General features: G+C 37.4%; 7 protein-coding genes across 7 annotated transcripts; 6 read left to right on the top strand and 1 right to left on the bottom strand.

Moving 5' to 3' along the window:
• Positions 1-997: 997 nt before the first annotated feature.
• Positions 998-3,593, top strand: PKNH_1107800 (CCR4 domain-containing protein 2, putative; the record flags this gene model as incomplete). Its single annotated transcript, XM_002261218.1, has 3 exons — positions 998-3,127; positions 3,310-3,375; positions 3,510-3,593. 3 exons carry the CDS (start codon positions 998-1,000, stop codon positions 3,591-3,593), a joined length of 2,280 nt encoding a protein of 759 aa, XP_002261254.1.
• A 1,155-nt stretch (positions 3,594-4,748) lies between these two features.
• Positions 4,749-5,450, bottom strand: PKNH_1107700 (conserved Plasmodium protein, unknown function; the record flags this gene model as incomplete). The annotated part of the gene is made up of 1 exon (XM_002261217.1): positions 4,749-5,450. The coding sequence occupies one exon, from the start codon at positions 5,448-5,450 to the stop codon at positions 4,749-4,751; it is 702 nt and encodes a 233-aa protein (XP_002261253.1).
• Positions 5,451-6,348: 898 nt separating this feature from the next.
• PKNH_1107600 (IGPS-like protein, putative) lies at positions 6,349-8,391 on the top strand (the record flags this gene model as incomplete). The annotated part of the gene is made up of 1 exon (XM_002261216.1): positions 6,349-8,391. The coding sequence occupies one exon, from the start codon at positions 6,349-6,351 to the stop codon at positions 8,389-8,391; it is 2,043 nt and encodes a 680-aa protein (XP_002261252.1).
• A 1,467-nt stretch (positions 8,392-9,858) lies between these two features.
• PKNH_1107500 (nuclear fusion protein, putative) lies at positions 9,859-13,703 on the top strand (the record flags this gene model as incomplete). Its single annotated transcript, XM_002261215.1, has 12 exons — positions 9,859-10,776; positions 10,959-11,071; positions 11,272-11,363; positions 11,478-11,588; positions 11,757-11,878; positions 12,097-12,143; positions 12,274-12,416; positions 12,587-12,664; positions 12,808-12,886; positions 13,024-13,148; positions 13,293-13,357; positions 13,527-13,703. The coding sequence occupies 12 exons, from the start codon at positions 9,859-9,861 to the stop codon at positions 13,701-13,703; spliced, it is 2,070 nt and encodes a 689-aa protein (XP_002261251.1).
• A 2,454-nt stretch (positions 13,704-16,157) lies between these two features.
• On the top strand, positions 16,158-16,700 carry PKNH_1107400 (reticulon-like protein, putative; the record flags this gene model as incomplete). The annotated part of the gene is made up of 1 exon (XM_002261214.1): positions 16,158-16,700. One exon carries the CDS (start codon positions 16,158-16,160, stop codon positions 16,698-16,700), a length of 543 nt encoding a protein of 180 aa, XP_002261250.1.
• Positions 16,701-19,668: 2,968 nt separating this feature from the next.
• Positions 19,669-22,182, top strand: PKNH_1107300 (conserved protein, unknown function; the record flags this gene model as incomplete). The annotated part of the gene is made up of 1 exon (XM_002261213.1): positions 19,669-22,182. One exon carries the CDS (start codon positions 19,669-19,671, stop codon positions 22,180-22,182), a length of 2,514 nt encoding a protein of 837 aa, XP_002261249.1.
• A 1,408-nt stretch (positions 22,183-23,590) lies between these two features.
• PKNH_1107200 (6-cysteine protein) lies at positions 23,591-26,266 on the top strand (the record flags this gene model as incomplete). Its single annotated transcript, XM_002261212.1, has 1 exon — positions 23,591-26,266. One exon carries the CDS (start codon positions 23,591-23,593, stop codon positions 26,264-26,266), a length of 2,676 nt encoding a protein of 891 aa, XP_002261248.1.
• Between the last annotated feature and the right edge of the window lie 87 nt (positions 26,267-26,353).

The raw sequence follows: 26,353 nt of genomic DNA, 5'->3' as shown, positions 1-26,353 counted from the left end.
GCGCAGGTGGAGCACAGCAAATGAGGCACACTTCGCGAGGTGAAGCAGGTAAAAAAAAAAAAAGTTAAAGCTGTGCATATATGATATGTACCATCAAATTACAAAATTGGCGCTATGTACATACAAAGATTTAAAAAAAAAAAATGTGGGTACAAAAATATATCCACAAATGGGGAGAACATAATGACCCGGCCGATGCGCATTTGCGTGCAGGTACGGCTCTGTGCATAGAGAGTGTAAATATGCACTGTTCGATAGGCCCCTGAGGGGAAATGTTTCGAGGAAAATGCAATGTCCGCACGTGGTAAGAAGGAAAGTTTGAAGCTTACAATGGGTTAGCCAAAAAAAAAAAAAAAAAAAAAAAAATTCCGTTTTGTAAAGAATCTCTCTATGGACTTATCTTCATCATCATTAATGGGAGAAATTAATGAAACTGTGTCAGCCTCTTCTTCTCTTCCTCTTTGGCATTTGCACCACTGCATATTATGTTTCTCAATGAAGTGTTGAAACTATCGTTTGAAATTTTTTTTTGAACCTTACCCAAGGTGACCTTCACTAAAGGGGAAGGAGGAGCAGTTTTTTTTTGTTGTCCCATCTCTTTTAATATACGTGCCCTTTCGTAGTAACCCAAACAAATTGACAACTTAGGTGAAAGGGCAGTGAAATGAGTAGTACCTTATGCCTGTGTATGCAATCATTTATTATCTTCTGTGGCTGTATGTATACGTATAACATCTGATTGTGCAGACGAACAGGTACATAGTAAGCGAAGTAAGAGTTGAAAAAAAAAAAAATTTGTCACACGAATTATCGCACTGCTTGTGCTGCACATTTGTGTTTTTTCCCTGTGTGTGAGAAGACAACTTTACACTTCAGAAGGAGAGAAAAATCTTGCAAGTATCGTGAACTCTGCAAATATCGTAAACAGCGAGAATATCGAGAGTAACCAGATTAAAGGGCAATTGCGACCATTAATGACCATCACAACCATAGGTTAATGTTTTGTGCAAAACAAAGCGCAGTGATTTCCTTATGGAAAAGAACCTTCGCACTGAATAGGTTGAAAAAAGATGAGAAAATTTTTTTCAAATGTACATATATGAGGAATGGTATATGTATAGGAAGAAAAAACAACCCAGACCAAATTGCAAACATCGACGGAAGAAGACAACACATAAGTTCGAGGATTAAGAGTGGGTTAGATGAACAGGTAGGGAATGCGTCTATACGAACTGGGGAAATAGGAAACCGTCAGGGGGATAAGAACATCTGCAGAAAAGGTGATCTTGTTAGTAAGACCCCTCTCCGTAGTGGATGGACCCCCCAAAACAAAAACGAAATCCTCCCCATTGTAAATGAAAGCCGACACACGATGGATGATTCATGTTCGAGAAGTTTCTCAAAAGTGAATCAGACAAAGGAGGAAAGAAGTGCCCAGAATGAAAAATACAGAGAGGTTCTAGAAAAACAAAAAAATGTCATTCCTGATGAAATTTACAACACGGAATTGATAAAATGTCCAAAGGATATAAGGGAAAAAAAAATAGTATATAAATTTAAAGAATTTTCAATTTTCTCATTTAACATTTTGGCGGACAGCTTAGTGGATTACAAGTACGAGAACAACTGTTCTGATGTGATGAGGTGGATGAACAGAAAAGAATTCATTTTCCAAAGTATAAGGAGAAAATTGTCAGATATTATATGCTTGCAAGAAATAGAGGAGCCATATTTCAAGGAACTACAGGGAAAACTCAAGCTATTGGACTATGAAGGATTATTTTTAAAAAAGAGAAAGGACACTTGCCAAGATGGAATATGTATCTTTTACAATACAAAGGTTTTTAAGTTATTATTTTTTGATGAAATTGTATATGATAAATCTGTGTTTTTGAAGAAATGGCACGTAGGATTAATTGTCGCTTTAAAAAATAAACTTTCGAAGAAAGTGGAATGGCCTGGTGGAAGTGTAAGTAATGATAATCGTGAGGGTAGTCACCATATTGTGGGGGACCACGATGTGAGTGGTACTCATATCTCCGCAGAATCTGTTGACGATATTGTCATCGTTTCCAACACGCACCTGATCTTCGACTCCTGTAAGGGGGATGTGAAGCTATACCAGCTGTGCTATATGACGTACCGTTTAGTAGCCATGATGAACAAGTGCCTAGACTATTTGAAGTCGCGCGGAAAAGCAGACAACACGGAAGATACAGGGAAAGAAAAAAACAGGGAGGGCTCATCACAAGGGAGAATCCACCCAAGTGGTATCCGGGACGTGCTGAGCCCCGCCGTAATTTTTTGTGGAGATCTGAACATAACGCCTAACAGCCTTCTCTACTATTACATAGTTAACAGGTACATAAATTTGAAGAAGATAAACATGAAAAGAATTTCAGGACAATATCTCATGTTCAAGAAACAGTTCTACGTTGGTAGCTACGAGGACGGAAAGGAAATTAAAAGAATGTTTGACGAGAATATTCTGAATGATTTAAAATATGAGCACTACAACAGCATGGTGGACAATATGAGAAGGGAATCCCTATTTTCTTTTTTTAAAAATGAAAAAATACTGGAGGAAGGGTACCTAACGAGTCATTGTTTTCACCATGAGAATGATACCTATTTGAGGAACTACAATAATTCGTATGAATGCTTAAGGAACAAATTTAAGGAAGGCAAGAATGATTATCTTCCGTATTGGGGACACTCCGGGAGAAAGTCTAATACATTTTCGGGTAGCGAAGTGGTGAGGAATGAAGACAAGTGCGATAAAAACTGTGCCCTTGTTTCTAAGGAGAAGAAACATGGATGCGTCAGTTTTGATGAGATGGACCATGAGGAGGATGCCGCGGAGAAGCGCCATCCAGAGAAGAAAGCAAAAATAGTAACTGATCAGTATGAGGACGATTTCATACTGTACTATCCCCTGTATTTTCAAAGTATATACAACAGTGTGGAAGAGCACCGGGTGGAAAAGCCTTGCCATAAATATGATAATATTGACAACCTGAAGGACGAGGAAAATAATTTACCCCTAAGTGATGTTCCATTCACCGTATTTCATGGAAAACAAAAGGGGTGTGTCGATTATATATTTTACTCTTATAGGACTCTGAAGGTAAATGCAAGGGGCAATGGGAGGGAAATCTAAACCGTTAAGGTGGAATTTTTCCCTTGGGAGAAATACTCAATTTGTTCGCGTTTTATTAGGATGAGAAGGGTATAGTACCCCATATGCCATAGTGGTACACCTGAATCGTAAATACACGTGTCTTTTTCACCCCTTCCATTTCGATGCAGAAAATATCCTGTTCAGCCTTCCCACCATTCGGGGAATTGGCAAAACATGGTTGCCTGCCGAATGAGGTAAGCAATTTAAGCAAAAAAAAAAAAAAAAAAAAAAGAGGCACTCAACTAAACGCTTATTTCTTTTCTTTTTTTTTTCTCCGCTATTTTTGACTATCACCACTCCTGTTCCCTTTCGTTTCTCTACCCCTCAGAAATACGCCTCGTCGGACCATTTGTATTTGCACGCTACTCTAATTAGAAGAGCAAATGATGAGGGTAGACGCATCGAAGTATGAATAGCTTTGCCGTTTGTGATTCCGTCGTGCGATTGCAGAGTATGTTATGTATTTATTTATTAATGTGTTCGTAATATATGTACATATATTTATATATATTTTTTGAATAACCCCAATGATATTCCCTTTTTTTTTTTTTTTTTTTTTTTTTTTTTTTTTAATTAAAATTATCCATTAGTGTAACATGCCATTTTTAATTTTTCTTTTTCTATGAAAAGCTATTTGTCTTTTATTCCTTTCTTGCTAATGCGCAGACGTGTGTGTAGAAATTCAACCTTTTTTTATTCCGCCCGCTTATAATAACTACGTTTGTTTTTATTTTAAAAATTGTTTGTGCCTTTTTAACTGAGGCTCTGTTGCGGCGTGGTTTCCTATCAGTCACTGAGTGGGCGTACCTTCTCCTGCAAAAGGGAGAAGAATGCGTAATGTTTCTGCTGACGACCCTTTTGCTGATTTGCCCTTTTGCCGCTTCCTTCTGCCTCTTCAGCAACTTCAGTACATTCAGAACAGACAGATTTTTTTCCCCTCATATGGGATAACAAAAAAATAATTTTATTTGATACACCAAGTTGGTAAAAATGGCGTGAAGTAAATGTGAGGAGGATGACTTAAAAAAAAAAAGAACAGGAAGAAATAAAAGTGGACGGGGAAGAGGAGGAAGAAGCAAAGGGCTCCTTCATTTACAGGGGCCACACATGAGTTCCTCACAGAATTCAGCGAACTCGATTAGTTGCATGCCATGCATATATCGTTAACACTGCTTCTGTTTTAAGAATCAATCATGCACTTGGTAGGTCATGCAACGGTATGACAGCATAGTTTCGATTATCACACGATCGGGGCGTTTCGGAAGTGTACCATATGCAGCGTTGCAAAGGGTTGCACACCCATATAACATTACTGAGGGGATGGGTAATGCTCTTATCAAACAGTGCCCTCCTTGTTCTCATTTCACACATGTGAAGAATTAGTTTGGTGAAATCCATCTCGATGGGGATAAAAAAATTGAACAAAGTGGGACTGTGGATATTTCACATTCATTTTAGCACAAACTGAGGACACGTTTTTAAATGATACAAAAAAATATATATATTTTTGTGTAGCGGGGATTCTTTCTGGCCTAGTGATATTCGCTACTTTTTTGGGTGGTACTTCTTACCTCGACTTAATTAAATATTTTTGAAGTTCCTGTTCATACCTTTGCATGTATAACAAATTAGCATACTCTAAATCGACTGTTTGAGAAAAATAAAATAATTCTTCAACCGTTTTTTTCTTGTATAACTGCAGCGGTTTGAACTTCCTTCTGTCCATGAATTTGATGTGACCAGAGGGAGGAGAATAACTGGTTAGCTCTTTACCTCGTTGATCATTTGAATGAGTGTCTTTGTTTTTTTTAATTTCCGATTGCGTGTCTTGCACTATTCCATATTCCTGTTGTGTAACCTCTACGTCAACCGGCGCTGTTCCCCCGTGTGACGTGACACCCTTCTGCGCATTATCCAAGGGCATTCTCGCATCTTGCCTTTTTTTCTCCTTTCTATTTTCTCTCACGATAACGAAGCTGTTTGCGTGGAAAGTCGTGTGGTATGTGTACGAAGGGGGAATAGTTTTAATAAAATCGTGAAGCATAGATGTAAGCTTGTTAATGTTATCATATATCACGTTGGACAAAATAATAATTTCGTTCTGTTGGTCATTCAAATTGGAGAAAATTGAATCTTCTTTGGCTTCATAATTGTTTAGTGGGTCCAAATGGGCTAAAATATTTTCTAGGTTTTTTAAAATTTCTGCCAATTTGTTGCCTACGGTGCCCAGCATTTCACAATTTTGCATCAGCACATTTTCGTTTCGCATTTTAAGCAAGCAGTGGAGAAGTCTAAGAGGAGGTGCTCAGTTGGAACCCTAAAGGATAATGAAAGAAGGGGGAGGGAAAACAAAAATGAACGCAGTTAAAATGGATGTACTATCAACACGGTTATAATAGTACCACTGCGTCATAAAAGAATTTGAAGTAGCAGCAGTGTAAATTGCTCCCTCAGCATATTCATTTTGAAAAAAAAAAAAAAAAAAAAAAAAAAAAAAAGGCAGATATTATATGAGGAAGTTGAACTGGGAGAAAGGGAGTCGCCAATAATACACATGTACACTGGGGCGTCAAAACGGAGAAAACAGAAAGGATGTAGGAAGTGACGGTTAAAGAAAAGCATTTAAAAATGCAGATGAGCGCGTGCATGTAGGCATTGGTGCTTATATATATGCATACCTTCGTGTACACTTTCGCTTTGTTTGTGAATTAAATTGTGTGAGGGGCGTTGCCCATTAGAAAAAAATTGCACTTTGTGAATAGGGCAATACTGATCGGTAGTGTGTTCGCAATTTTTAGAAAAAATAAATAAAATAAAAATACATACTGAACCCATTTGGGGGAAGCGCCAAATGCAACCGCGAATGACCCGCTTAAATGAAGCGGGCAACAGGACGATATTAGGAAGGCCTCAAGTGTGACTCATTTAGGTAGGGGACGAAAATAATGTGGGGTACCATAAGGAGTGCCGAATTCAACGGAGCAAAACCCCACTGAATTAATAGCGCAAATTACCCTGCAACTAATGATGGACTAATGAGGTATCTACCACGCGAGGTAAAAGAAGACCCCGCTAGGAAAAACTACATAACGAGGAAGTGAATATTTGTTCTCAGCATAGGAAGGTAGATCTGCCTTCCTCCCCCCAATTCTCTGGAAACGCCAAAAATGAGGAGATTCGCCTTGATAATAATCATCACAGTGGTTGTAATAACGACTTGCATATATTCGGTGAAGAGAACTTCCCCCAGGCAGAATCTTCAGATTTTGGAGAAGAGAAAGAAAATATCCTTTGTGAGATACACCCAAACGAAGGACCATATAAGAAGTAGTATCCTAAAGAGGAACGAAAAGCCAAATCTGAGGATCTACGGAAAAGATCACAGGAACCCACACCTAGCATACGAATATGTAAATAAAATAATTGAGAACAAAAAGTATGAAGTGAGTAAACTGTTGGAAGAAAATTTTGAGGAAGACAATCCTCTACAAATAAGATTGAAATATTTGCAACACACGATGAATAATAAGTTGTCGGAGAGTCTGAAGAGGGCAAATCCAGATGAAAAGCACAGGTTGTCCATGGTAGCTGACATGAAGAGGAAAATATTTTGCAGTGTCTCTAGAGAGAAGGAAGGAAGTCATTCCACGGTAGATAATGTGATAAACGAAGAGGGAATGTCTCCAATGGAGGAAAGCAGTGGAAAAAATACCGAAAAAAGAACACGCGTCTGGAAGGAGGAAAATTACATGTATCAAAATAATTTTCTCAATTTGGCAAATCCAGGCAATGTGAGTCTGATGCTGCATGAAATAGGCTTCGATGTGTTGATAGTGAATATTGATAATTTATCCACCCAGGGTAATTTAAACGATTTATCTGATGTGGTTAGAAGTTCGAGAAAGTTTTCTCGAAATGTGCGCCCCGCAGTAGTGGTGGACGATGTGATCATTCACCCTATACAAATTGCCCTCGCAGTGGAGAACAAAGCAGATGGAGTTATTTTAAATTTATCCTATTTAAGGAATGACCTAGAAGACATGTTAAACTATTGTGTTAATTTAGGCACCCAAGCAATTGTAGAGGTTCACGATTACAATGATATTTACTTCGCTACCCAGTGTGGAAGCTACATTTTAATGATAAACGAATTTGATTTTCTGAATAATGAATACGAGTACAATCATGCGATAAAGGCTATCAGTTACACCATCCCTGAGTTAATTACCATTGCGAAAATTAATGTGGACGATTTTAATTATGCACACAAGTTAGGTAGTCTAGGTTATGATAGCATATGTTTAGAAAAAAAACTTGTAGATAATGATCTTCCCAATTTTGTTGAGGCTTGTAAAAGTTGGAGTGCCCCTCACAAAACACTACTCTATATGAATAGGAACAATTACTTGAAAAATTTTTTAACCTATACGAATAACCCTTCGGGGGAGACACACAAAGATATTACGGAAAATTTGAAAAAAATGTACGACGATAAGAATCTGACAAATAGGAATTCCCACGAACTTTTAAAAAATTACGAAAGGGATTTTATCGATGCGGTAGAGGAGGGAGCACTTGCTCAGTCGGCAGATCCACAAGGCACACAGCAGGGGAATATAGACCCACTTCCAACGGGTAGTAAACAAAATGGTAATGGTCCCATAGCGGAAGAAGGAGAAAAGGTAAAGGATAACCTTCTAACGAGTGATGAAAAAAAAATCGTTCAAAATTTTAAGAGAGAAAAAAAGAGAGAGATATACCTTCTGAACCAAATGAGAGATATCATAAAACAAGTGGATGATCAGTGCAAAAATTACGAATCCTTTTCTGATGATGAAAATAAAAAGAAGGAAGAAAAATTGGAAACCCTTTTGGAAAATTTTACCAAAATGGATAAAAATTTTCTAAGAGGGTTTTTTTCAGATGAAGAAATTAAGAACATAGAGAATAGCATTAGGAAATCCATACAGCAAAAGGAGAAAATCGAAAAGGGGGAAATAAACATTGATGAAAACAGTGTGGCTAGGGACATTTATGGCTTTCCAGCTAACCAAGGGGAAAATTTTGACATTACTAAACTGACGAAGGAGTTCTTTGACAACGATTCCGGGGGGGAGAAACAGTCAGATGAGGAGTCGCACAAGTTGGGGCTTGATTCCACGGGCGATTCCTCAGATGGGGCATCTTCCAGGGGGGTGGACTCTCAGTAGTTGGAGGTTTAAGTTTGTCCTTTTTAGCCGTGAGAACGTTACTTGGATTAAGTGTACTTTTTTATTTATTTATTTTATTTTATTTTTTTTTTTGTCTAAATTATGCACATTCGAGTGTGTGTGTCCAGGTTGAATATGCAAAGGCGTCCTTAATTTTTGCCAAAATGGCAATGTGTCCTACTGCATTTAACCGGCTTTCTTTGCTTCTTTTTTTTTTTTTTTTTGTTTTTGTTTTACACATTTTGTTTGATTGCTAAGGAGGGTGCTTTATCCTATCCATTATGCAATATGTGTTGGAAACACGCCGAGTGTGTGGGGGGTACCTCTTTTTTTGGTTCTTGAACCGTTTTTGTTTGTCCCTTATGGGGTGTGAATTTTTTTTTTTTTTTTTTTTTTTTGCACATTGTTTTGCTTAAATTAATCATACCCTTCTCCACAGTGAAGGCATTAAGATATACATTTTTCTGTTGGACAAGAATGTGGAAGGGTCACAAGCGGTACTTGCCCGCAGGCAGAGGGGAATTCCTGCGAGCGTACACTTTGGGGATCCCATTTTTACCCCGGCACGAATTACACACGCAACGGTGGAGTAATCCGTAGGAACTCTTTCCGACTTGTGAGGTGCGGAAGGGAAATAAAAAAAAAAAAATCCAAATGGTAAAACCTGTTAGATGATTAAATTGGCTAATGGCCAAAATTGCCAACTCGCACAATGTCGAAATGAGAAACAAAAGAGGAGAACATAGAGCAAGGATATCACATGGAATATGCAGCTAAGTCTACATTGCGGAACGCTCAACCGAATGTAGAAATTTTTACAAATTCTACTTTGTGTCGCAATTTTTAAAGCTCAAGGGGAAGGGCGACCAACGTGATAATATATTGTGCTATTCGTTTTATAGGGATTCGTATCCCATTTTTGTCGAAGGGTTTTTCCCTCAACTGAGCAGAAAATTGTAGGGCTTCTCGGGAGCGTAGCTGTGTAACAAATTATGGCGAACGAAAATATAGTAGAAAATGAAACAACTGAAATGGGATGGGGTATAGCGTTATGTTCCATGTCTACTGTCGGGGAAGCCGCAAAAAAAAAAAAAAAAAAAAAAAAAAAAAAAAAAAAAAAAAAAAAAGAACTTAATAAATAGATTAACAAATAAAAAAATCCAAAAATTAATAAAATAGGTAAATGTAAAAAAATTGGAATCATGTAGAAGAGTAAAAATAATAATAACTTATCCCCCCCAAGCGCGCACGCATGTACATAATTATGCTTTTTTTTGTAAAGCAAAAAGGTGTATAAGACAAAGAGTGAAGAAAAAAAAAAAATGAAACATATACATTTGTACATTTTATCCACGCATGCGTGAACGCATTGTAGGAGGAGCCCTGATTGGTCAAATTAAAACAAAAAAAAAGTGTAAAAAAAAAATAGGAAAAAAAAAAAAAAAAAAAAAAAAAAGGTGTGTAACTATGGCGCATATCTACATTGTTATAATATTAATTGTGCAACTAAAGGTGTGGATAGAATGCAGATTCAAGTATGCCAGTAACACGGAGTTACTTGTGGAGAGGGTTAAGAGGGGTAAGCAGGCCATGGAGGAAATTCTAAGGGCAAAGAAAAAGGCTGAGATGGAGTACGAAGAAAAGAGGAAAAAAAACAGAAAATCGAAAGGCACAAAAAGTGGACGCGCTGGAAGTGTTACAGATGGTGTGGAAAATGATCAAGGCAATCAAGACGAAGATGAAGATCAGGACGACAACATATATGTAAGGGAAATAAAATGTTACGAGTATGTACTGGACCAGTTAAACAGCCTGAATGTATACAACTGCAACGAAATAAATGAAAATAATAAATCCATGCTAGCCTTGGCAAAAACCAAGTGCCTTTTTGTAAAATCGGTGAGAAGTTTTCCGGACGAAAAATCGGGTTGCATATTAAATCCAAAGAAATTGAACAAACTACAAATATATCTTTACAACAACAATTTGTTTGATCAATTTAGAAATGAAAATTTTTCTAAAACGTTAAGTCTGGATGAATTGAGAAAGATAGAAAAAACGAAAAATCCCTGTCTTGGTGATGTTGCAAGTGAAGAGGGAATATATGATGCTATCTCTAGTGATGATTTTTTCTTCAGCCTTGAAAAGGAGACACTGTATCCTAGTGATGACAAAATGACTTCAGAGAATAACTCACCACGTGATCATATAGATTTGAAAAATATGTTATGCGAAAATTTAAAATACAAAATTGTAACAAACTGCACAACTAGCGACAGCATGTCTGATACCGCCTTCCAAATTTATCACTCTGAGTTAAACCACATCGACGACATTTGTTTCTACATACAGTCATCTGAGTGGAATAGGCGAACGGACGCAAATGTACGTACTTGTGAAGAAGGCCCATCAGTGCGAGGATAGACTGATAAGGGACCAAATGAGTGGGCCCATGTGCGTGTTTATATAAGTGTTCATTTATATTTATGCACCCATACATAAGCATATGCACACGTTCCATTTATTCCCCCTTTTTCATCCACTAACCGCGGATCCAAAACGAATAGATTAACCGACTAGCGGAGACCTCTGTAAATATCACCAGACAGATGACAACAAATTTGGAGAACATGAAGCTGATAGAGCACGCGCAGGTGAAGCAGATCGAAAATACGAATAGGTAACCAAACGGTGGTTGCAACAACTACGCATGAGAGGGGAGACTGTGTGGGTTTGCCCCGTTACCCTTTTTGTTTTTCTCCACTTCGGTGCAATGTGATCCGTTCCAATGTGATCCGTTCCACTGTGATCCATTCCACTGTGATATGTTCCAATTCGTTTTACTCACTGCACGGTTCCACACCACCTTCACTTACCCAGATTCGATAACTTCTTAAAAGGCCTCAAAAATGACTTCAGTGAGGTTATACAAATTTTATTAAAAATAAAGAAGCACCATGAGTCTATTACTAGTAAACAAAAATGCACCAACAAAAAGAAGTTCGCCTTTTTAAAAAGAAATCATAATTTTAAGATGGTAATTTTTTTTTTTTTTTTTTTTTTTTTTTTTTGTAAACCATTTGCAGATTTTGTAATGGCCTTTAAGATGCTCGTGATGTACCTGTTGGTACTTCTTCTTGTTCTGTTCATTACTTCCCGGAGTTATGCGTCAAATAGCCGAAGAAAAATTATATCTTGTAAGGGAAAGAAGTAGAGGCACTCTCCTTGTGTTCTTCCCATAGTAGGAAGGCGCACCACATGTACATTAGACGTCTACATTTTAATATTCATAAATGTGAGTTGTTACTATTTACATGTGCCTGTCTAATAAGCAGTGTCCCATTGATCCCCTGTCACCACGTCAGGCGTTCTGGTCTGTTGTTTAACCGAATTGATTTTCAAAAGGTTCATTGCGCTGATCAGGAATTATGAGTTCATAAGAGTTAGCGATAATTTAGTCAGTTTCTCAGTGAAGGGAATTCGATACGTAAGAAGGAGGAGAAATTAACAAAAAAAGGAAATGTGAAAATGGACAAATGTGATATAGGCATATTTTCCAAGGCAAATTCAAATGCAAACGAATGCTTGTTGTTTTTTCCCTTCCAAATTGCTTGACAGTGTACGCACTTAGCTCACATTCTATGGGTTAAATAGATTTATTTATTTATTTTTTTTTTTCTCTCCCCCGGGCTCCAATCCTTTTAGGCATTCGTTTTAATTGGAATAAAAGTATTAATCAGCGCTATAGTAACGTAAAAAGGAAAATTTTTGATTTAAGAAGATTTTGCCATGAGGAGCATAGGTGGTGGATTCGCTAACGTGTCTTCAACTTTTCTTCTTTCCGATTTTTCATTTGCCTATTCACCTTCCTACCCATTTCAGTTACAAGGAGCCAGTGAAAATTATCGAGGAAGAACTTAAGCACATAAAAAAACTTGTGGAAAAAAATGAACAATATCGAAACAGCTTTGAGGACATCAAAAGGAAAAACGAAAAAATTGATCGCAGTGTTGATCAAGAAACGGGTAAGACAAAGTGTTAAAAAGAAATAAAAAAAAAAAAATACTCAGAAAAGTTCTGTACGGTACATAATTTTTTTTATAACATTCATTTTAACGTATTAAAAAGGAGGAACCAATAATTTTTGAAGCAATTCCAAGTTTGTTCTTTTTTTTTTTTTGTAATTCTCTCACAGTTAATGTCCTAAACTTGTGGCTAAATTATAATGATTACCTGGATTCATTATATGTGGAGGATGAAGATTTCGCAATAAGTAGGGATAGTTGCATTTGGAGGGCACATTTTACCATCCCTATCTTTTGTGCAAAAATGTTCATATATAAAGGTGTACATATCTTCATGTGTTTGCACGAAGGACTCATTCAATGAATACTAATGGAACCGAAACCATTTTAGGTTCACAGAGTGACACGGAAATTGACACCTCAGATACGTCACTGGCTAGCGAGGAGATGGTCCCGCAGGAAATTGAGGAGTAACAACAAAATGACTAAATGATGGGGGCACATAACAATGTGAAGCGCATTAATGTAGAAAGGGCAACGCGGAGAAGAAACTGCTAATGTAAGCGACACATTTAATTTTTTCATCCGTGCCCTTTTTTTTCCCCAGGTTAAATGAAAACCCCATCGGAATGAGAATAAAATCGATGCACAGGAAAAATCGGCCTCTGTTTTTCCACTACTTTCCGTCGCCAACGAATGTTAAGGCGTACACAGAGAGCCCCATATCATTTGGTAAGAGGAGCAGCCATCGTGTGTTCACCAAACAAGTGGATGTGCGCAGGCAAGAAGGATTGGCTAAAATGGGCTAAAAAAAAAAGAAGCGACTAAACTGGACATGTGCCCTTCCCTCCCGTTCATCACCTTTTTGGTTCGCAGCGAATATCGTGGAGCACAATCACAACGAAATTATGCGCCTGCGCGAGGACAGAATAAGGGATTTTGTAATAAACAAATAAAAAAAAAGAAAATTAAATAAAATAATAGAAGAAAATACATGCATGTTTTGAAGATAATTCCCTGCACTTATACCAACAGAGGGGCAATGGTAGATACACAAATCTGTTTAGAAATTGTGCTACATGGCGAATTCATCATTTGCCCTTCTGGTAGGACAACGACGAAGAGGAGAACCATCACCTATACGATCATGTGGACGATCTGACCGAAGGTGTGTACAATAAAACTAAACTCCTGGAGAATGATAAAGAAAATGAAACGTGTGATTTGTACGATTTAGCAGAAGACGACGCGAAGGTAAATAAGTTTTTCTCCTTGGATGATATCTAAATTTTCCGTACAGGCGTATGTTCTGAGAACCTCGCCCGCCAGTTTGCAGTATGTTTTATGGTGAATGCATTAATAAAGGTAGGCCAGCGCAAAATGCATATAGTAGCAAAGGGAGCTAACTTACTGTGCATATAAAGTATCACAAGCACCCGTACGTGTTCTCCATACCTATGAACAAATTCGTTTTTCAATTCAATTTTTAAATTACTGGACGTACCCTTACAATCAATATTTAGACAGAAAGGGTAACGGTTTCCCAATTTGTAATGATTGTACATGTAAAACTTTCTTATAGATCATTTGATATGTCTTTTTTTTTTTTTTTTTTTTTTTTTTTCTTTTTTTTCATCTCGCTTAGCACCTAGCCCATCATTTGCACCATTTGTAAAACGTATTTGTTACTTCTAGCCGATTATTCCCTTGTTGCAGTTTTCGCGACATGAACATGGTTAGTCTTAGTTGCATGAGAAAAGGGGCACGCTCAATTGTGTACATACATATACATACACATGCAGAAAGTTCTTACCATTGGGGGGAAATTATGCGCGTATGTAACAATGCCCCTAGGCGGGAATACCCATTTTAGACTGTACGTACATCATGCCAAACAGTTTGTACGCATGGGTAACGATTTACCATAGGCAACCTTTGATCATAATGAGCAGTGCCCATCATTGTTTGGCAAAAAATACATTACCATGGAGGACGGAGATATGTAGGTACAAGTTGCTATTAAATTTTGTTACATTAGGGGAGGGTGAAGCATAAAAAGGTTAACCACACATATGATAATACCCCCTCTTTTTTTTGCGTACTGAAAAGTATAATAGAATTTATGCGTGTTAACGAAACCGGAGAAAGGGGGGGGGGGGGTGAACACAGATGCATATGCTTTATATGAATGATATAATTCTTTTCCGTTTGGAGGAAATATCTCCATGTGGTGGGAACATTATAGCCCGTTCGTACTTGGTTGAGCGTTAGGTCAGATTTAGAAGAATACCACTAGGATTTAAATATTGCTATTCAGAATATTCGCGTCAAACTCCCCCCCCCCCCCTTTATGATCACACAGTTGACGGATACACTTGAAATGAAACTTTTTTTAAGCTGAGCGCGTTCGCATGGTAGTCTTAACCATCGTGCAACATAACTCGTAGACGTGTTGAAAAGGACAAAGAAAACAAAAAAAAAAAGGGGGCTCTTTTTACGAAACGGAATTTTTTTATTAAAAAAAAAAAAAAAGATAGAGTGACCAGTTATATGCATATGTACGTATATGGATGTACATAAATCAATGCCTAATTACCAGAGGTGGAAAATAAATATAAAACACTCGGAACAAAATATCAAACATTAACACGCCTACGCGCAATAGGGGGAAAAAAAGAAAAAAAAAATGTGCGTCGGCGGCATTGCACGTGGCAAGCATACGTAAAACATACCTTCTGTTTTCAAGCGTAAAAAAACGTGTAACGTATGATATTTTTATTAAAAAAAAAAAAAAAAAAAAATGGGCATAAAAACTTTGTACGTACAATGGAACAACACAGAAGCATTTTGCTATCTCAAAACTGCCGCATCTTCGCTTGTTTAATTTTTTTTTTCTTTTATTTTGGCATTTTTTAAAAGCATAGCTCTGAACAGATGTGAAAAATAACGCATAAAAGCTGATTAGGAAAATGAGAGAAAAAAAAAAAAAAAACTTGCCAAAAAAAAAAGTGCCTATACCCAAAAAATACGAATAAATAATAATCAATTTATAGCAAGAGGAGTAAGCATATAATAAGCAAAGAAAAAAGGGAAATTTATTTGATTGCATTTATTTTATATTGCATATGTACAAATTAGCGCAACTTATGAGATTTTAGAAGAAAATTTACAATTTTGTAGCTCCTCCATTTTTTGTTTTATATTTTAAAAGTTTCTTCATTGTATTATGAATATGCTTCTTCTCCATTTATCTTTCCAAGTTTTATTCCCCTAAGGAAATTCTTTTTTATTTTATCAGTTGGAGCATATCATATTTTTACGTTCGTGCTTGTACTGTATACAGCTTTATGAGTTGAGTTCGATTTACTAGCAGGGAATCAGTATATTTATCCCCTCCTGTTTTTTTTTTTTTTTTTTTTTTATGTCTCATATTATGCGCTTCATTTCATGTTTACGTGAATATTTGTGGCAGGAAGGGTAAGAGTAACCACCCTTTGCGTGAAAAGTAGTGTATACAAAATTGCTTATGTATATGTACCGAAGTCAGGGACACAACCCCCCGGTCGCCTAAGCCTACGCGGTAGCAGACTCTTTCAGAGGGATTTATCTGAAGAGATAATAGCACTTGCATCAATTGCAGCAGTTGCGGCGATTGTGATATAAGTTGTGGTAATTTTAAGTACCATTCCGCGCTTTTTTTTTTTTTTTTTTTTTTTTTTACCTTTTACGTTAACTGAGAAGATGAATATGAATTCAAAGAACATCGTGAACCTATCGATATTCGCATCGATAAACGCACTGTACATTCTGCTGTACATTTTCAACCAGACATTTCTTCAAGTCATATGTACATTATGCATTTTGCTCCTCCTGTTAAGCGGGCTACTTGTATTTTTGCAAGTACATAAGGTGTCAGAATATAAGGAGAATGACAAGCTAGAGATAGTGTCAAAAGAAATGATTGAGAGTTGTGTCATGTACATATACGAGTTGATAAATGACAAATTGACTATAGCGAGAAAATATTTATTGTGGACAAACCGAATGGAGAATGTTACTATACTTATTGTATTTTACTCTGTTGGCAATTTTCTGTCCTTCATAAATTTCAGTGTTCTTTTTTACATTATCACATGGGCCATATTCTTATATAACCATATTAACAATGTATACATAACAAAGATTTGCAAATTGGTCCATCCCTATTATGTTGACTTGAAGGACCACGCCAAGTACATGTTCGATAACATTCCCAAATTGAAACACATAAAGAAGACAATTTAATTTTGTATCCCTGAATTGGTGATGTATATATTCCTCAGAATGCTTGCTTCGGGGAAAGCACACTTATTGGTGTAGGTATTGCAGATGGGGATGTAGACAGCGTAGAAGAATCTTTTTGTCTGAGCTTGATGTTGATAAAATGCTGCCCCAACAGTGAGGAAAGCAGTTCTGTGCAAACTTGAATTGACGTATGGTGAAGGATGAACGAAATCTGCGAGTTTATAGAGATTTGAATTGTGTCGCACACAAAAATACCGTTAGCAATGTTCAGCATGAGTAGTGAAGAGGGAGAAAGATCATTCGCAGGGTTATTTATAAATAAGAAGAAAAAAAGAAAAAATAATTCTTGTGTGTACGCATAAGACGGGTAATTCAAAACACGCACACATTTTGCAGACCTTTCAACCGTGTGTACCTGTCGAATACATGCGTTTGTGCCTACCCAGTAAGGAAAATAACAACTCCCAAAGGAAGAAAAAAATAAGCAAGCGAAAGAACAAACAAAATAAAGACATGCGTGTACACCTTGCATACATATGCAGATCGTCTTTGTTTTACCCATTTATTTATCGCGACAATTTATATCTCATGCGTTGCATTTCATGTTAATTTTTTTTCCATATTGTTTCCACTTTTTTCTTTTTTTTTTTTTTTTCTTTTTCTTTTTTTCTTTTTTCTTTTTTTCTTTTTTCTTTTTTTTTTTCATCCTTCCCCTTCGTTGCTCATGCGCACATTTATTATATGACCATGATAATGCATATAATTACACATAAAAAATTCCAATTTAAAAATAAAAACAAAAAATATTTTTTTTTAATTTTAGCAATATATATATGTTATGGTTACAAAGGTGAGGTTCTTTGGGGGTCATACGAGTTATGTCCATTTTGTAGAGCTCGATTGAGGAGGTTAGCAAAAACGGTGCCTGCATTTTGCAGGTGGCGTGTAAGAATGATTCTCCTAAGTGAAGTGCGCGTTTTGAAAAGGTATCATTTTTAATATGCATCTTTAGTCGCTGTGAAGAGAAAAAGGGAAAATATATTCGTGCGCAAAAAGGCGTCACCCTTAATGGATATAGAACAGTGCGCTTACCAAAATGAACAACTTCGGTCTGTTTATTCGTTCGTGTGAAAAATTTTAAGATTCACTTTTCATGAAAAGGGATTAAAAAAGTGAGGGAAGTTACCTCAAATTATGGTTCACCTTCTTGGCACAGCAACGCATACACCTATACATGTTTTGGGAGATGCCACTCAGGTTTTTCTTTTTATGTACAGTTTGACTGCGAAACATGATGTAGTAAAATCTGTTATAGAGGGTTTACACATTTGTCTGTTCAAAAATGAACAGAGGGAATATATCAACCGTTCCACTTTGCGAAGCCTTAGCGGGGTAAGCGCCCACAAGAAGGTAACCACGGTGGCGTAAACTCTTTCCCTTCCAATTATAGCAATGTAAGCTGCGATGGACGGGAGAGCGAGAAGAGGGCTAACACTGGGTGTGCATAATGTTGTACATGAGCATATATATATATGGATAGATCCCCCCCCTACCATTGTAAGACCTTTTTTTTTACCGCCAACGGTAACACCTTTGTGGCCACTGCACACCCTTACAATGCACACATTCTTTAATGTTGTACCAGCGGTAATGTTGACAAGCGAAAGAACAGGAAGTACATTTTTTTCTTTTAAAAAATTTATATGGCGCTTATTAGTGTGCCATTTGTAGGGACATGATATGTATGTACTATATTTGATGAACGATTGGATTCTTTTCCTTTTCGAGTTTACTGTCTGTCAGTATTTCTGTGTCTGCTTAACCGGTGAGAGTACGCATTTAGCACAAACGGGTATAACTCGTCCCTTTGCCTTCTTTGAGGCATATGGAGTATCAGCGCAAGGCAACTGCGTCAATAACGGATGAGCAATAATAATATGCGGCAAATGAATTGGAGGATATTGCAGCTCAAGAGGGCGTATGGACCAACACGTAAAAGGTATGCAGTACACAAAAAAAAGGGAATACTCAAATGGACGAAGTAGGTTATTTATATATGTGCCAGAGAGGGAGTACTGGTCTGAAGGTTGGCATACCTCTCCCTAAAAAAAAAAAAAAAAAAAAAAAAAAAAAAATTACAACGAAACGTGGCACGCAAAAAAATGGAGCTTTAAAAAACGCAGGAATAATATACATACGAATAGTGCACATAAGAGGAGGCAATCCCCATGGGGCATTCTTTTATAGAGTATAATTAAAGTAGGGCAAATGAGTAGCTCCAGAGGAGGAAATAAAATCCCATAATGTGGACTTACTTGCCCTTGTGGCGCAAAAGAAGTACATGCGCAAATGGGTACATACGATACGTATATGTATACTTGTTATGTACGTATTTATTGCGCAGTGCGCGTTTCTGCTTGGCGCGTACCCAACGCAGAGGAATGCGGAAGGAACAGCTCCCATCGAAGTGAACGGCCATTAGGTTGACAAAAAATAGGCAGAGGTATTATATATGCACAAAATTGAGGAAAGGCACAAGAGGGGGATTTTATCCGACAAAGTTGTCGCACGTTGACTGGTATGCGAGCCCCCCTGGAGAAATCTGGAAAAGGAAGACAACAAAAAAAAAAAAAAAAAAAAAAAAAAAAAAAAAAAAAAAAATACACATATAGTATATATATATGTATGCATGTATGTATGTATGTATGTTTTTTTTTTTTTTTTCCGTATGCATGTGCCTGCAGCTCCATGTGAATGTCCACTGGGGCATCAAAACGTAGACGTAGTTTGGCCCAAGGGAAAAGGTGGTAACATGGGAAAACGGCTAAAGGTACATTAATGGACATACTGAGAGAGAGAACAAAAAAGTGGCGTTTCACACGTTGAAAGAAGTGGCAAGTAATTTGGTCGAGAAAGTAGTACATTGTTGCCTTGATTGCGTAGTATACTAGCAAAAGTGTAGATCACCATGGAAAACAGGGAGTGCGAAATACGAATTTTGAACGGCACGAGCTGCACATTTTACAGGTACATGCACTCAGTGAAGCATGGCGTGTGGTTGGTGAACCCCCCGGAGTGTTTAAAGATCAAGGGAGAAGAAAAATGTGTCGCAAAGTTCACCAAAACGATGGGCAACTTTTACGGCATTCTACAATACTGCGTAGTGATAAATAACGAAGAGTACATTTTGAACGCCCGTTTTGACATCCCCCTTTTGGGAGATAATACAGCCTCAGCCGTCTTAGGAATGAACATAAAAAATGACAAGGCACAAATGCTATCCCAACAAAATTACTTCATAGTTAAACACAGCTTTGACAATACGTATAATAGCAAATTTTACATAAGCATTTTGGAGACAGAAGAAGGGAAGAGATTTATCGAATATCACAAGAAGAAATTAAAAAAAGGCTTGTTGAGAATTCTAAACATAAGAATGATAGAAGAAAAGGAAAAGTTAAAGTATGAAAAGAGTGTGAATAATTTGGCAAGAAAAAATGAAGGAGGCCAGAATTATAATTACACTAATGAGGAGGATAGTGTAATGAGGGATAGACTGATATATAGTTCCTATCGAGATGAAGACATAATGGAAAATTTGCCTTTAAGTTTTATAGTGAACATTAAAAATTACGAATGGAAAAAGCGGTTAAGAAAGGCACACAAATCGCTGTACATTTTGATTATCAATTTTACCAGGCAAACATTAACCCTATCAGATAGTAAAGGATCCAGATCATCCATCCTGACGGAAGGAAATTGGGTCGAGTTACCTAGTGAGAAAATTTCCCCCATGCGATGTACTGAATTTGGCTGTAATAGTGATGGGATGTTTTCTAGCATTAATGGATTTTGTAAATACAACTTTATGAATGAATCCTGTTATTTGAATATCTTTTGGGACATCAACAGTGTGAATTCGAAAATAAAATGCAGCATTAAGAACACTACCAAATATACTATAATTAAAAATGTAGAAATATTTAACGAATGCACTGCTGTGTTTCACATTTTGGAATACTACTATTATCCGCCGATAAAAATTTTGGAGTGTAAAGCCTTGACAAATAATATTATCAACAAGTATGGCATTACGAAGGAGAACGTAGATGCCAATTTGAGTGTCATTTACCAGTGTAGTATAAATGTGATTCGCCAATTTTGTCAGTATCTGCAAAATAATTCATCTTACGAGAATAAATCAAATGAGGATTTTATCAACCCGGAGGACTTCAGAATGGGGATATCCGACGACGTATACGGGTGGGATGATGACGATTTGAGAAGTCACGGAGGGGGTGGGGGTTCCAATTTTACCAATTTGGCAAGTATAACAAGCTTTACTAATTTTGGTAACCTTGGAAGTTTTGGACTCCTGTCCCCCTCCCCATTGTCCAACTTCTCCAAAATGCGGAGCTCCCTGTCGCTTTACTCCAACGCTGTCGAGGAGATGATGCACAAGTCACAGCATTTGGACAAGGCCCAAATTACAGATGATATTATAAGCCTCAAAAATAACAAAAGGATTTACATTCTGGACAAGACTGGAAACAATGTCAGCGGCCATGTTAGCAGCAAGGATAGCACCACGATTAACAGCGCAATTAATGGTAGAGCTAACTATTTAAGACATGCAGATTTGCGGGAGAGCGTAATGCAAGAGAGAGGTTTCAATTTGTTAAAAAAGAGAAACGCCACCTCGAATAACTTATACATAAATAGGAGACATACATTCACAAATATAAACATCACCGCGGCGAGAGATTTCTTCTGCTACATGCATGGAAACAATTATTCCAACAATATCCCTATCAATTCCTATTTGTATATCTCCTGGAACATAGGAAATATTATTTATAGAAATTTATACAACTCTAGTGAAAATATAATTATCAATGCCCATAGTATGTTAAGCAGCCACAATATAAATGATGATGTAATTCTCAAACTGAGAATTGATGATAATAACAGAAGGATCTATCCGTCGAGTTTAATTCACTCTCTCCTCATGAATACACAAAGTAGTATATACATTAATAATGAGTATGTCCTATTAGATATAATTCTAAATATCTTCCACCTTCTGTCAACCCATTTGTCCCCCATCATAGAAAGAATTTTAGAAGCAGAATATGGAAACAAATGGCTAGTTGATAGTAAAATCCCCAAAAGTAATATTTGGGAAAAGTCTAAAGGGAATAACGAATTAGACATCGAAGGAATTATTCATATTATTACTACCTACTGGATTGAAGTGTTTGAGAAGCAAATTAAGAATATGGAAATTCTTGATAACTTACAGAAGGCGTCTATTTTTTGGGCGAATCAAGAGATTGATCAGTTTGACCAAGGATTTGTGAAGAAGTTGATTGAGAGCTCTTCTCTCCTGCTGAAGGTTTTTGGCGATTACAACACGGCCAAGAGTATTGAGAAACTGTACTACAACAAGTACTCCATTTTTAATGACATCTGCGTGGAGTGACGTTCCGCAGGGGGTAACGTTCTGCGGGGGGGGTGACATTCTGCAGGGGGTGACACACTGCGCGGAAGCCACAGTTAAGCGATTCCTTTCATGTTTCGTGTGTCGCGTGCTTACAATGCGTATCCCTCTTCCTCATCGCATCATCAACCGATAATCACCGCATGTACTTACCTTTCTAAAATGATGAGCCCCTTTTTTAAAATGCCGTCTCACCATCGAGTTCCTATTTTATTTTATTATTTTTATTTTTTTTTTTTTTGTGTGTGAACATTTTCCCCCAAATGGATAATTAAAAAAAATGTTGCCATTGTTTTATTCTGTTTCTCGTGGTGTAGGATCGCTTTGTCTTGTTCTGCTTTATTTATTATTTTATTTTTTTATTATTTTTTTTTTCTGTTATGTGGTACCTTGTTTATTTTTCCTTCTTCGCTTTTCCCCTTTTTTTGTTTTCAGTTGTGTACGCAATATTGTGTATCGACTTCATAGTGATAAAGATCTTGAACAAGTCGGTTAAGAATAATTGAATAATCAGGTTGTTAAAAATTGCGTTGAAATGGAGGAGCCATGTACAAGCGGAACAAATGGGAATAAACCTGGTGGGGCATGATGATCACACCACTTTGGTAATTAAAACGGGAGAAAATGACTGAAGGTGCTTAACATTTGATGTGAATCCAAAAGTGTAAAAGTGGAACTAAGCTAAATTAAGTGACATACGGGTGGTTAATTTATTTGTGTAATGGCGCCAGTACTAGGTACCGCTCGATTGTTCTCATCGGAGGAAGGGTGTAACCAAGCGATAGTGTTAATGGAAAAAAATAAAAGATTGGTAAGGTGCTAATCGTTTTTCTAGTCCTTGAGGGTGCCAACCCTCCCCACTAGGAATAACTCCCATATTGTGCACGTGGTAAGGGGAATAAAAAAAAAAAAAGGATGCTTCTTTTTTTCTTTTTTTTCTTTTGAAGCGTCGATTACTGCTTAGTTGATGTGTCTGCAAATGGGAGTAGAGGAAACGACTTTTCCGAACATGTTGGGAATGCATGAGGAGGGTGAATTTCTCCGGTGTACATGTAACACACGAGTAACGGTTGAATGCCTCCGCAAAAAAAAAAAAAAAAAAAAAAAAAAAAGGGATGTGTTATAAACAGAGACTTTTTCCATTCGTCCCTTTTTTTGGATCCTCTGTTCCGTTCTTCATTCCCATTTGGTTAGCCATTTTAAGAGGATCAGTGAACCATTAGAACACACTCATTATTTCACACTTTTTCAAATTTTCCATTTTGAGAGAAACTTAGTTGGGGGTATTTACTTCAATTGGTTAACCACCCTGGCAGAGTAAGGTTCACCAATTGAAGTAAATATATATATATATATATATTTTTTTTTTTTTAGAGAAAGTGTACTAAACATGCGTGTTTTCAGATTTGCTAGGCTTGTACTACTTCTGCCTTTTTTCAAGGCGAAAAAAGGCTGCGCAGATGTGATCCTTGAAGGGGAGTTTGAGTCTAAACTTGGTTACGATGGCGAGCAAATAGTTTATAGTAAAAAAAACTTTAAAGGCAGTATTTATGCATTTGTGCCTGTTAAAGGAAAGTGTGGAATAAGCGTCCAGGAAAGCACGGATGGAGTGGAATGGGAAAATAATAGTTCCATTGAAGTGGAGGATGGGGTTAACGAGGCAACACTTTTTTCTGTGTTTACAACAGATGATGCGGTTATCGTCATTTTTAGATGTTCTAATATATATTACATTGCAAAAAGGGGAGAAGGGAATGCTTGGAAAAATATAAAACAAGTATCTTTTTCTGATTTTCCTGCAGACGCAATTCCAGCCGTGTACTCGGGATCCTACTTACTTATGAACAACGAATATGAGAAGTTCATTTTGGTATGCGCGAGAGAGGATCCTAATGGAAGCGAACACGGTAATGAAAGTGACAGTGAGGTAAAGGCAGTCCCCTTTTCAGAACTGCAACTGTTGGGTAGGTGCAAATTTTCGTTCGACGAGGGGGAAACATGGAGGGAGGGTGTAACTAGGATCCACAGTGATGATCTAAGCAGTTATGACGGGGGGGAGGATAGTACTGAGTTGAGCCATGATGATGCATTGAAGAGTGTTAAAGAGGTGAATATGTCAGAGGAGGAAGAAGTAAAGTTGGAGGGCCAAGGCACGGAGGAATCCAAAGAAGGAGCGCCCCTCAGAAATGGTATGCAAATACGTCTAATTCAAATGGGAGGAAATCTAGCCATAAGAGCTGTAAATATTACAAAGGATAGCAACTCCACCAAGACAGTGATACAGGTATGTAACAGTCTATACAAAAACGACCTCTACTGTGATAAAGTGAAGTTACAAATTAAGGATGAGTACGTTTTGCACACATACGAAATGGTGAATGGTTACCATATGGCCGTTTTGCGTGAAAGAAATGGAACCCATCTTGTACCTTCATTTGTTTACAACTTGAGCGAAACGTTTGAACCGATTCTTCATTACAAGTATGAAAACAACGGCGAAGGCAAAAGTGATGTAGTAGGAGGAATCCCCTTGGATAAAACAACATACGAATTTGTTTTGGCGAAAGGAGACATGGTATTCCTTTTTAGTTCAACCGTAGGCAAAAAAAACAAAGTGATAAAAATAAACGCCCCGAGGAGGAAGGCAGGGTGCGAAGTACTCCCAGATGGAGAATCCAACAAGGGGTACTCTCATACCTTTTCAATTAGAAACATGCAAAATCATCGTATTTGTAAAATGGCCACATCAGAACTTGGAACGACGGAAGATGGTTTGTTCAAAGTGTTCTACGTAACGTTGCCCAAAGGGGTATCCCTAAATGATGACTGCTTTAGATTTTCCTTTAGTAAAGAGCTTAAAAGTGAATACCACACGACTGTGGTGACAAAGTCTACTACTGGAAATGCTACCCACGAAGGAGAAATCCAGTTTTCCTTCCCATTGTATTATTCAAAATATTTGTATAACTATAAAAAGGCTTACTGCACATTAAGCAACGGCCTTATGGTAGCTGTCGAGTTTGATTACCTTAGAAACATTCTGGACTTGAATTATAGCGACGAAAATGATGTGATAAAAATTACTAGTAACGATATTGTCGTGCATGCTAAGAGGAGGTATGTCCAGGAAAAAGGTGGAGATATATTCCCCAGTGGAACTTACATAAACACTTATCTACCCTTTGAGAAGGAATATGTCATTTCTAATTTTGTCCCGAAGAGTGTAAATGAGGTTAGCACTATAACTCTACCCCATGGGTCAGTTAGGAAGTTACATTTTTTACAAAGCGGTGAAGTACTGCCATATGATGGAATCGATTTGTCGAATGTCTCACCGAATTATAAAAAATTGACGAAATATGAGCTGAACAGAAAAACGCTAGATGTCATCATTTCCAATTTCAAAAGTGATGAAAAAATTATCGGATTGGTTTGCCCCCTTAGTTCAGAGGATGAGGGTTTGACATGTTTCGATAAGGTGTACCTACAAAAGGGGGGCCTTCACAACATTGAATTTGTGTTTGGAAGTAATGACATTTTTGTAATTCCTCAGAGGAGGTTACTTAGGCCAGGTGGGAAGATGGCCATGGAGTCTCTTCTATATTTAAACAAACGCAACGTAGACAAACTGAAGAAGGAAAAAAATATTATTCATTTTTTCTGTGAATGTAAAGGGGATGAGGACACAGAATCGGTGCGCGTAAATTATTACATCTCCGCTTATTACGACTCAGAGTTTGTTAAGGCGCAAGTGGGAAAATCGGGGGAGAGTTCCTTCATTAATGGGCATATTATGGTGCAAAGGGAGGAAGCGGGAAAAGAGAGTACAGTTGACAAGGTGGACGACAAAGTCGACTGGATCAGCTCTGATACGAATCTTAACATGGAGGAGGGTGTTCGTATGATAGGGCAGAATATGCTCTTTAGCATGCTGAGTGGTGGTAACTCAAAGGGAAATCCCCACGGTCGAAGCGCTAATGTATTGTACACTGTCATTTGCACCTTTTTGGTACTATTACTGTTGGCCTTTTTGCATGTAGGGCGGTTAAGTCAGAAGGGTTCCTAATGCATTTTGACTATGAGTACACAGTGGAGTGGTAATGGTGCGTACCAGCCGTTTGACACTTCCGAAGAATTTGCCTTTCTGTGTTAA

The sequence above is a fragment of the Plasmodium knowlesi genome (assembly GCF_000006355.2).
Source record: "Plasmodium knowlesi strain H genome assembly, chromosome: 11".
NCBI lineage: Eukaryota > Apicomplexa > Aconoidasida > Haemosporida > Plasmodiidae > Plasmodium > Plasmodium knowlesi.
Note: the sequence above shows the minus strand (reverse complement) of the source record. Positions and strands in the feature narration are given on the sequence as shown.